The following is a 12,093-nucleotide window of genomic DNA, read 5'->3' as shown; positions in this document are numbered from 1 at the left end:
CCAGAATGTTAACGAATAGATCATTAAGGATATGGCAATACTGCATCAAAATGTATTGTACATAAAGCCCTAGCTGGTTTGGTTCGGTGGATAGAGTGTCAGCCTGCAGATTGAAGGGTCCCGGGTTTGATCCCCAGTAGGGGACATGCAGGAGACATTCAATCAATGATTCTCATCATTGATGTTTCTATCTCTCTCTGAAATCAATAAAAATATCTACATTTTAAACAATGTACATATAGCCTGGCCAGCGTGGCTCAGTGGTTGAGCATCAACCTATGACCCAGGAGGTCACAGTTTGATTCCCAGTCAGGGTACATCCAGATTGCAGGCTCGATCCCCAGTGTGGGGCATGCAGGAAGCAGCTGATCAACAATTCTCTCTCATCACTGATGTTTCTATGTCCCTCTCTCTCCCTTCCTCTCTGAAATCAGCAAAGATTTTTTTTAAATGTACCTACAGAAGAGAAAGTATATAATCAACCATGAATTAGCAGATCCCCAATGCACAAGTCTAAAGATGATTTTAGCTAAGATCAAGTATTTTTGGTGAGATTAAATAAAGACGATGTGGTACATATATACAATAGAATATTACTTGGCCACAAGAATGATCTTATCTAATAAAAAAAGTAATATGCAAATTGACCATACCTCTGCTACACCACACAAGCCACACCCACCAGCTAATCAGAGTGAGTATGCAAATTAACCCCAACCAAGATGGCTGTGGCCACAGAGAGCAGGAGGGACGCTTGGGTTTCCCAGGCAATGGGCCAGCTTAGGCCTCCACTCAAGGCTACAAAAGTTTCAATTGTAGAAGGTAAATAAATTCCAGATACCAGGGCCTCTGCTTGGGTCGGGGCGTAGTTGGCCTGCAAACCATCACAGGCCCCTCGCCCAGGCCTCCCTATGCCCCAAGGGAACCCACACCCTGATCCGGGACACCCTTCAGGGCAAACCAGCTGGCTTCCTCCCGTGCACCAGGCCTCTATCCTAATAAAAGAGCAATATGCAGATTGACCATCACTCCAACACACAAGATCAAAATGGCTGCCCCCATGTGGTCAAAGATCTGGCCCCCATGTGGACACAAGATGGCCACCACAAGATGGCCAGCAGGGGAGGACAGTTGGGAGGGACCAGGCTGGCAGAGGAGGGAAGTTGGGGGCAAACGGGCTGGCAGGGGAGCAAGTAGACCTCAATCAGGCTGGCATGGGAGTGGTTAGGGAGTGATCAGGCTGGCAGGCAGAAGCAGTTAGAAGCAATCAGGAAGGCAGGCAGGCGAGCAGTTGGGGCCAGCAGTCCTGGATTGTGAGAGGGATCCCAGATTGGAAACGGTGCAGGCTGGGCTGAGGAACACCCCTACCCCCACCCCACCAATTTTGTGCACCGGGCCTCTAGGATCTTATAATTTGCAACAAGATGGGTGGACCTAGAATATTATGCTAAGTGAATAAGTCAGATAAGAGAAAGACGAATAACATGATTTTACTTATATGTGAAATGTATTAAACAAATAAGCAAAACAGAAACAAATTCATAGATATAGAGAACAAACTGATGGTTGTCAGAGTGGAGGGAGATTATTGAGGGGCTGGGTGAAAAGGGTGAAGGATTAAATACAAATTGGCAGTTACAAAAGTCATGGGGATATAGGGATGTTAAGTATAGCCTAGGGAATATAGTAAATAATATTTTAGTAACATGGTACCAGATGGGTACTAGATTTATCCCAGGGATCACTCTGTAAGTTATATATATGGCTAACCATTATACTGTACAACTAAAACTGATATAATGCCCTGGCTGGTTTGGCTCAGTTGGCCTGCAGACTGAAGGGTCTCAGGTTCGATTCCGGTCAGGGGCATGTACCTTGGTTGTGGGCAAATCCCCAGTGGGGTGTGCAGGAGGCAGCTGATCGATGTTTCTCTCTCATCAATGTTTCTAACTCTATCTCTCTCCTTTCCTCTCTGTAAAAAAAAAAAAAAAAAAAAAAAATCAATAAAATATATATTTTAAAAAAATAAAAGTGATATAATATTGAGTGCCAACTGTAATTGAAAAAGAAAAGTATTTTTGGTAAAAATTTAGCATCTGAATTAAACTGTTAAGTGTAAAATATACATCAACTTTGTAAAGAAAAAGACTGTAAAAACATCTCATTAATAAAGTTTATGTTGATTACAGATGGAAATGTTATTTTGGATATATTGGGCTAAAGTATTAAATTATTAAAATTAATTGTACCTTCTCAGTTGTTACTGTGGCTACCGGAGTGTTAAAATTACATGTGACTTGCACTAGATTTCCATTGGAAGGTGATATAGTATACCCCAATTCTGCTAATAGATTTGCTATCTCCTCCCACTTTGGTTGATTTCTATAAAGCTTCTAGAAAATGTTATGGAGCAATGAGTGAACATGAAGATATGAGCATGTCTAACATGGACTGAAGATCTTTGACCTTGGCCTAATGTAGGAACACCACAGGTCACCCATTGTCACTTGATGTTCTAATCACCATACTAGTATTTCCTAGGGAAGATTAGTTCCTCGTGACCATTCTGTATATCCATATCAATAGCTATACAAACACACTGCACAGTTGACATTCATTTCGAATTGCAACTGAATGTATCAGAATCCCTAGTGGTGTTCATAAAGCTGAACATAAGATCTCCGCCTATAAAAATGACCTGGTTCCCGGCACCCTGCCACCCCCAGCGCCCAGCAGTTATTTCCCTCTTACAGAAAGGGAACATCTGTAACAATTCCTGTAATCCCTGCCGTTTTACTTCAATGCCCTTAACTTTGACTTTAGAAAGCTTTGCACTGGCTTGTGCTGCCTCACTTCTACAGCCACAGAGGAAGGCCCCGAAGGGGGACACTGACACTGGCTGAAAAAGAATAGCAGAAGTAGGGTCTGGTTACCCAACAGCTGCTATATTACCATTGCAAAAAACTACACTGAATAGAAAAATTAAACATTTCACCCAAGTTCTTTTCTCTCCAAGCATAAAAAGAATACAAACCTATAAGGAACAATCTACTTCAACGTATTTTAACATGTGCAGACAGAAGTATTTTGAGACTCCCGTAGTCTAAGGGCAGTACTGTTATGGAGAGAAATAAACTGAGTGGAATTAGAAATAACTGTTAAACAAATAAAAATAAACTTTTTAAAAAGGAGGGGGTTGCAAATAATGCTAAAAGATTAAAATACTTATATTATTTCATTACCTTGTAATAAAATATAAACTTTTAAGGACTAATTCCAGCACGCTGGGAAGACAACAGCCCATGCAACAGGAAAGCACGTAAATCCCAAACATGTGTTTCAAACCACTGAATGTTATCATCCTGAAGCAGGGTCAACAACTTGTGGCCAGCTCTGGAAATGCTCTGAGTGCTACTCAAGTAGGTAGTCCATAAATATTCACTGGATGAATGACCAAATGAACCAGAAACTCATGCACATGGTACAATTACTATGCAGAACCCACAGCTAGTTACTCTGAAATCAGAGCAGGAGTAGCTAGAACAAAACATACCGAGTCTATCCCTGGCCATTCCCTCATGAGCCAGCTCTCTTAAGTTATTTTCGCTCTACGTATTTATCTCATCTTACTTTTATGAAAATTGTAAGCCTTCTTTTCCATAATATCCCTTCCTTTTAACCAGCTTCCTCAGAAAAAAAAAGGAGAGTATTTTCCAGTCTCATCATTTTTTATACAAGTATTACCATCTCTAATCATCACCCACAAAATGTGCAGTGGGCCTCCCAAAGATCAGACACCATGCTAAGAGGTAAGGCACAAAGGTAAGTAACACTATACCTGCCCCTCAGGTAGCCTGTGGGGGAGGCAGACAGACAAGTGAGCAATGATAGCTGTAAAGAAAAAAAATGCCTGCAGAATAAGGCAGGAGTGCCAATGGATGGAACCTTAACTTTGCTAGGTGGGAGGGGAGGGTGACAATCTTAGAGGAGCAATTAAAAAAGAAATCAAAATTAAAAAATAAATTATCATCGAAATGCCTGTGACTGTTGTGATAGTTAAAGCATCTAGTTAGCACTCTGAAGTGACTCTCCTAATGAAAATCCTTTTACTCTGGAAAGAGTTGAAGTTCGTGACACTGGCACTGAGTACTATCAAGAGAGGACCCCCCCCCCCCCGCCCCCTCCCACACACACACACAATTCAGCAGAAGATAATGCAAACCAAATTAGTAATGATATCAAGAGGCTTTACCCACTGTCGTCCCTCCTGGCTGAAGGTGACTAGACTGACCCACTCTTGTGAGTTGTTGGTTTTTCTAGCAGCAGTGATGGATTTGCAGGCTCCCTCCACTCGTTCTCCCTGACACCCCTGTGGCCACTGGCCCGACTGCTGGATTGCTGGTTGGAACTGTGGTCATGGAAGCGATAAACTGATGGGCCCACACATTGCTTTGTTATTCAAAAAGACAACTATCGACAAAAACACGATTAACATACACCGTGGGAACGTGTGAGAGGTAGAAGGGATGGCACCATGGAAACTGCATCACAAGGCAATTCACCTTTGCCTAGTTCCACAGGACACTGAGCTTGCATCTCCTGATACCAGCGCTTAGGATGTTTCATGAGGCACAAACTGGTTTGTTTCTGACTGGCTACAGATCATTTCCAAGCTTCCCGTGCCTTTCCTCTGCCATTACCCCCCAGGCCTCTGGTCATTTACCACCCAAGAACAACCTCTTTTCTTCACCACTTCCTTCCTTACCATAGAAACAAGGTAATAATATGTTCCCTTAGGAAGCTGTCTGCCTTTTCCCTGTATCTTTCACATGAATCAGGACATGGCTTATTTTAAAAATTAAAGTATTTATACAGATTAGAGCATATTTTTTAAAATGCTCGGATCTGTATAATTAAGAGGCTCTTGGCTCAATTTTAATGAATAACTTTAGTGAGTGAAAAAAACTATATTAAGGAAATGAAAAACATCATGGCTCCTAGCACAACACTGAAATTAATATTTCATAAATAAATATTTTAATTATGAACAGCACTCTAGTTTTAACTTTTATGAATATGAATTGTAGGAAATGTTTCCTCTGAGTCTGTATTTATGCCAGTAGCCCAAAAGCAGTATTTATAATGTAATTAAAAAACACTATTTCTATAATAATCCAATGATGCCTTAACCTTCACTAAAAACAACTTTTGGAACCTCCATTTAGAAAATGAAAACAGTTCCGGCTGGGTGGCATAGTTGGTTGGAGAGTAGTCCGGTACACCAAAAAGGCTGCTGGTTCGCTCCCAGGTCAAGGCAAGTACGGGAGACAAGGATTAATGGTTTTCTCTCACTCCCTTCCTCTCCCCCTAAAATAAAAAACAAACAAACAAACAAACAAACCCCACATATCCTTGGGTGAGGAGGATTAAAAAGAAAACCACCAAACCTCAGCAAATGTACACAGATACTATAGAGCTGATGACTCATAAGTGCATGGATTTTTAAAAACACTGCAAGCCTAATATGAAGGAACTTGTTTGGTCATTTCATATCAGAAGTTTCCTAAGTTTCTACTGTGAAAAAATATTGAATCTTTAAACAAGTTTGCTGCTAATACAGCTTAAGATTCTAAAACTAGCCGAGACCGGTTTGGCTCAATGGATAGAGCGTCGGTTTGGGGACTGAAAGGTCCCGGGTTTGATTCCGGTCAAGGGCATGTACCTTGGTTGCGGGCATATCCCCAGTAGGGAGTGTGCAAGAGGCAGCCAATCGATGACTCTCTCTCATCGATGTTTCTAACTCTCTATCTCTCTCCCTTCCTCTCTGTGCAAAATCAATAAAATATATATTAAAAAAAAAAAAGATTCTAAAACTAAAAGGAATTCTTTCCAAATTAAATCTCCAACTTAAAAGAGAGTAAAGTTATATTTTTTTGCAATAAAACACAAATGTCAATATAGGAAAAATAGGCTTCAAAATCAACTTTATATGAAATCACGAATCAAAGACTCCAAAAGTTAAAATATTTATATTCTTATCTTTCTTTTATTGAAAGTCAAGTTAAGTATAATTCATGATGTATTGAAATTGAAAAAGTATAAGAATGTCACAATCCTTTTATAGATCACAGTTAAATAAACTGACATGATAAAGATCTTTTCAGTGGGAGTTAATTTTACTTTGCTGCAGAAGGCAAAAGTCACCACATTAAAATCACATGTTAATTACCAATCTTGTCTTTGTAATCCCCAAATTCTGAAAACAATATTATTGCAATTCACTCTAGAATTGTTTATATATGTTTTTAGTGTCAGACAATTTTTAAAAAAGAGAAAATTTGAATCTACTAACAGAAGAACGGTACAATTTCAAAAAAAATGGTACAACTTTCAGAAATTAGATTAATGGCCTGCCCACTCTTGTACTTTACATTCAAAAAATAAACAGTATCACAAATGCTTCAAAGAATAACAAAACAATATGATCACCTGTCCATTTATCCACTATCATTTTTACATATGGAAATCTTCAAAGCTAGGGAAAGCATAAATCAGGTAAAGATAAGGACTGTACAGTATTTGAAGTAGTAAGTAATTTTATCCAAACCCAAGAGTAATCCACCAAAAGTTAAGACAGCACTCAAGAAAGTCCTAGCCAGCGTGGCTCAGTTAGCTGAACATAGTCCTATGCACCAAAAGTTGGCAGGTTCAATTCCTGGTTAGGACATGGAAGGGAGACAGCCAATCAATGTCTCTCACATCAATGTTTCTCTCTCTTCCACTTTTCCTTCCTCTCTCAAATCAGTAAAAACATATTTAAGAGGAAAAAAGTGTTAGAAATTACAATAGATTGTCTCTGAAACTGGACAAAATTATGAAAAATGGTAATATTGTCATCAATTTGTTTGTCCTTTTCTTATGGCATGTCTCACATTGTGCTATAGTTAAAGTAAGGAGCTTCGTATCATTTATCCTCACATTCCTTGGTATCTAGCAAAGTGCCTAACATATAGTAGCAACTGAAAAAAGGTTGAATGTCTTAAGACAGTAAGTGTGTTCCTAACTTTGGGTAGTCAATTAGGTTCCAATTCATGCAAGAGCATTAACAACTTCATTTTAGCTAATAAGTACTTAGATGTGTTGTATGTAGTGAAACATTAAAAGATATTCTTACAAATAAAGTAGAAAATAATTGGTTTTGCCACGTGTAACATGGTATTTGTATAGTGAACATTAAGTAATTGGGCACTTTGTAATAGTGAACATTAAATAATTGGCCAAGCAGGAGACAATGGAGGGTCTGCCTCCCCACTCAGGTTCTGGAAAGGTGAGGAGCCAGTTTCCAAACCTGGGAACAATTACTTCCATCCCAATCTGCACAGCGCTACTGGAAACTGAGGTACAGAACGGGTTTGGTCCATAGATTCAGCCCCATTACACCAAAGGAAATGAGGGAATACAAAATTCCATTTCTATAAACTCTCCAAAGCTTTAGTAGAGCCAAAGAAGGCAAATTATAGCCCTGGGCCAAACTGGGCCAAATTCAGCCACTTTCTACGTAAGGTCTGCAAGCTAAGAATGGTTTTACATTTTTAAATGGTAAACCTGAGTCTTATTTCATGACACATGAAAATTACATGAAATTGAAATGTCAGTCTATAAATAAAAGTTTTAATTAGAACATGGTTGTGCTCATTCATTTACATGTTGGCTAACGCTGCATTTACACTACAGTGGCAGAGCTGACCTCATGGCTTACCAAACCACAATATTTACTACCTGCCCTTCTCAGAAGACTTATGCAGACCCCTGAGCTACGGCATTCTATGCTGCTGGCTGCTTCTCCTTTTTCAGAGGTAGTCAGTCCACTGCTTCACAACGTAGAGTCTAAGCTTGATAGATGTTCATCTTGGAGCTGTGTTGTCCAAAGTTATATCTTACATATAGATACATTAGTGCTACTCATTAAGGTGGGCACAAAGACAAAGTAACAAATTACACCACACAGAAGGTACTGAAAAGGAAACACAATGCAAGTACATTACCTGCAGCACAGTGCACCAGACTACTACTACATCCAGTTCTGGGATATACTAGTGAAAGGAAACAAGAACTACAGAGAATTTGAAGGTGAACAGATTAATACCACTGAAATGCTAGAAGAAATGGGATTAGCTAGGCTGGCGTTGCTCAGCGGTTGAGCATCAATCTATAAACCAGGAGGTCACCGTTTGATTCCCCGTCAGGGCACATGCCTGGGCTGTGGCAGCAGGCTCGATCCCCAAGTGTGGGGCTTGCAGGAAGCAGCCGATCAATGATTCTCTCTCATCACTGATGTTTTTATCTCTCTCCCCCTCTTCTTCCTCTCTGAAATCAATAAAATATAGTTAAAAGAAATAGGATTAGTAGGTTAAAGAGAGAGGTAAAAAAAAGCTAGAACAGTAAGGGTGTCAAACTGTAATCATTGTTAGGTTGAATTCCTAATGATGAAAGTAATGGAAATCTGAACTAATATGCTACAAAACATCTAATGAATTAAATGTGATTCTTAATGAGACTGTCATTCCTGCCTTAGACCCTTAGATATAAACTAGACCGTTAAAAGATCACTTGTTAAATACTGTACTACAGTCTTCAACTGATGTATTACAAGAATGTTCCTTTTTCAGAAATATCTGGTGTTATGTAAGTTACCAGAAAAGGTGTGCTATTAATGTCCTAAGGTTCAGTAATATTCAACAACTAAAAAGTATTGTAACTTTCTAATCCACATGCTTTTCCACAGGGAAAATGGGCTTAGATTACAGATTTGTTATACGCAAAAATACTGTCACTGTGGGATTTTAATTACTCTAAAACAGCGATTTTTAACCTTTTCCAACTCATGGCACACACTAATTACTAAAATTTGGAGGACACTAAAAAATACTTTTGCCACTCTGACAAAAAAAAGGTATAATTTTGATTAATTCACACCAGACAGCTACTGCTGTGTTGGGTTTTTTTAATTGGATAATATAAGGGAAAAGATACCAGTGCACCTGACTAGTCAGATATTGCATGTTTTAAAAATCCTTGTAGCACACCTGTTGAAAATTGGTGTTCTCAAAGATTACTGTGGATAAAGGATACTACTCCATTTGAATTACTCAGTTTGAAACTACTTGCCTGTTTTCCTGAAGCAAGGAGAATGGGTCTCAACTCCAGTTCTCCCATCGCTTTGATACCATAATTTTAACTCTCCCGTTCTTATGAGTGAGAGGGGCCTGGAGCTACTAATCAAATTAAGTTTGTCTTGAAGATGGTCAACGTACACACAAGTAGAGTCTAATGTAAACTTTAATATTCCAAATTTGATTAGAATTTCAATTAGAATTTCTTTTAAATTACAGATAGGAAATATATTTCCAATAAGGGGGGGGGGGGGAAGGAAAACTAGGTATTGTTTCAAAGTATTCCTATGAGCCTAAGCACATTATTATTTCAAAATGTCCACAGTTGTACACAGTAAGTGAAAAAAGTGCATTGTATTTCCAATTCACCTTGGACGTTCAAAATACGGAATCCTTGAAACCAAAAATATTCTCTGAGTCAATCTCAACGTTGCAATTAGTAATGCAATTTGCTCTCTGTACCATTTTAAATCAATCTGAGTTTTTCAACCTCAAAATCCTAAGGCCTGTATTTCCTTCCCTAAGAATACCTTTCCAACGGGTGTGAAAGCACACACTCATCTGACTCCCTAAACTTTCTCCACTCCTCCTCCCCACATCACCTACCCACCACACAGGATTTTAAACTTGAGAGTGCACACTATACTTTCCGGCCACTTCTACAATGTTGCATTGACCTGACCAGGCTAAAGTATTCGCCAAGTCTCTTAATACTTTTTTTTATTTGAAGACCTGTGGCAGGGAAACAAAGAGAACACGACCCCCTTTCTCCCCCTTTTCTAAACCATATGGCAGTAAACTGAAGTTAACTTATTTATTTATTTACTTTTGAACCAGCACAACGCCTTATACATGTGCCCTGGACGTGTTTCTCTTTGTGCCCCGGCAGGGACTAGGCTAGATAGAGCTGCCTACTTATTTGCAACTGCGCCCCGATCATGTTTTTAAGCCTCAAAACCAAGCCCCGCATGCCCCCCCTGACCATGAAGAGACCTCGCCAGGTCATTTACCAAAGCCGGGCTCCGGGGTGGTGCACGCCGGGAGCCGGCCGGCCGCGGGGGCCAGCCCGTCCGACCAGGTGACGGGGCAGGGAGTTTGCTCGCCGCCGCGGCCGGGCCGGACCCGCCCGGGGAACTGGGTTACCCGAGCCCAGGGCCGCGCCGAGGCCTAGCCGCGAGGCCGGCGGCGGCGGGGCTCTCTCGGTCCCCGGCCGCGGCGCCTTCCCGCCGCCCGCACGCAGGGCCCTCGCTGTCGTCTCCCGGCGACCGGACGCGCCCGCCGATCCCGGGCCCGGCTCCCCGGCCTCCCGCCTCCGCCGGTGGCCTGCTCGGCGGCGGCCGCGCCGGGCCCTTCCGGGGTGGCGGGCGCGCTAGGCCGCGGCGGGGCCCACGGCTCCGGCACCGGCCCGGCGGCCCCGCGGCGTCCGGTATCCGCTCCCGGGGCCGGGCCCCCGCCGGTAACGGGCCCCGCCGCCTCCCCTCCCCCTCCCCATGACAGTGCAAACCCTCCGCCGGCCCGCCGCCCCGCCTCCGGCTCCAGGCCCAGCTCCGGGCCGGGCCGCGGCGGCCACCGCGGAGGCGCCGGGCTCTCCGCCGGGCCCGCTCGCTCCCGGGCCGGGCGTTTCGGGGCCGGCTCGCCCGGCCGCCGTCCCCGCCGCCTCCGGCCGGCCGGCCCCCGCGGCGCGCGGCCCGGGAGGGTAGGCCGAGGCCCGGCGGGGGGAGGGGAGGGGGGCGCTCACCTTCATGTCGGGACATCCTAGTTGAGACGGCGGCGGCGCGGCCTCCGGGCTCCGGCTGCAGTGTCCCCCGCGGGGTCCCGGTGCCCGCGCCGGCGGCCGACTCCCACTCGTCTCCCGGGCTCGGCCGCGGGGGCGGGGTGGGCAGGAGCGCTCCGGCGGCGGCGGCGGCGGCGGGGAGGCGGCGCGGGGCGGGAACGGGGCCGGGCCTGGCCGGGGCTGCGCTCCAGGAGGCGGGTCCGACGCCGCGGCTCCCCCGGCGGCCGCCGTGACTCGGTCACTCTCGGGCCGCCGGCTCCCGGCTGCGGCGCCGCGCTCCTGAAATCCCGCTCCTCCCCTTCCCCGGCCCGCCCCCCGCCCTCTCCCCGCTCCCGGCCGCCGCCTCCGCCTCCTCTTCCTCCTCCTCCGCCTCCTTCCGCCGCCCGCACGGCGGCCCCGCCTCTCGCTGCCCGCGCGGGGCCCAGCCACCCGGAGGCCGCGCGGTCCGAGGGCGCGGCGGGGGCGGCGGCGGCGGGGGCGCGGCGGGGCCGGCGGCTCGCGGAGGGGCCTCGCTCCGGCCGCCCCGCCGCCCGCGCGGGGGGAGGAAGAGGAAGTGCGGCGCCCGCGTGGCCCGGGCTCCGGCTGCCGCGCCGCCCTGCGCCCTGCGGGGCCTCCCGGGGCCGGGCGGGGGGGAGGCCCGCTGCGGGGCGGGCTGCACCGCAGGCGGCCGGCGGTGACGGCGGCTGCGGGGGCCCCACCTCGGGCGCGGGGCTGCGGGGCCGCCCGGGACACGTGCGCGCGTGTGTGTTTGAGCAGCGCCCCCGGGGGAGCGGGCGGCCGCCTCGGGTGTGGCCCGGCCGGGTGGCAGCGGGGCCCCCAAGGTCGCCGGATCGGAACCATCTTCTCTGAAGACTCCGCCGTCTTGCGGGACCCGCGCGGAGGGTGTCCGGCACCCGGCGCACCCCGAACGCTCTGCTTTGAAAACTAGGGGGTTTTTTTGGAGGGTGGAGGTGCGCTCCTTTCTCCTGCACGTTTGGTTCTGTTCCCATTACATGTTTACCCTCCGCCCCGCCCGCCTTGCTCCCAGGCTCGGCTTCTGCAAAACGGAGCTGGTGCTGCCCCACCACGTGGCAGCGGCGGCGGGGTTGGTGGAAGCGGGTGGAGCTGGGGGATTCCGGGGCTGATGCCCTCGGGGTGAGCTCGGGC

General features: G+C 46.0%; 1 protein-coding gene across 3 annotated transcripts in view; it reads right to left on the bottom strand.

Annotated features, from left to right (window-relative positions):
- Positions 1–11,787, bottom strand: part of KCMF1 (potassium channel modulatory factor 1) — a 61,034-nt gene extending 49,247 nt beyond the window's left edge. Inside the window, exons 1-2 of one of the 3 annotated variants that reach the window (XM_045580951.1) lie at positions 10,912–11,787; positions 2,057–4,408 (exon numbers count right to left, since the gene is read on the bottom strand). In XM_045580951.1, the coding sequence (XP_045436907.1) occupies positions 4,202–4,408; positions 10,912–11,787 (1,083 nt within the window). In that variant the 3' untranslated portion in view covers positions 2,057–4,201. Of the gene's footprint in view, positions 1–2,054; positions 4,409–10,911 lie in introns of those variants that run through there. The other 2 variants (XM_036435863.2, XM_045580950.1) reach the window with 2 other exon arrangements.
- Positions 11,788–12,093: the final 306 nt, after the last annotated feature.

The sequence above is a fragment of the Pipistrellus kuhlii genome, unplaced genomic scaffold (genome assembly GCF_014108245.1).
Source record: "Pipistrellus kuhlii isolate mPipKuh1 unplaced genomic scaffold, mPipKuh1.p scaffold_m20_p_13, whole genome shotgun sequence".
Classification (NCBI taxonomy): domain Eukaryota; kingdom Metazoa; phylum Chordata; class Mammalia; order Chiroptera; family Vespertilionidae; genus Pipistrellus; species Pipistrellus kuhlii.
The sequence above is the reverse complement of the archived record's forward strand: the minus strand, read 5'-3'. Positions and strand labels throughout refer to the sequence as shown.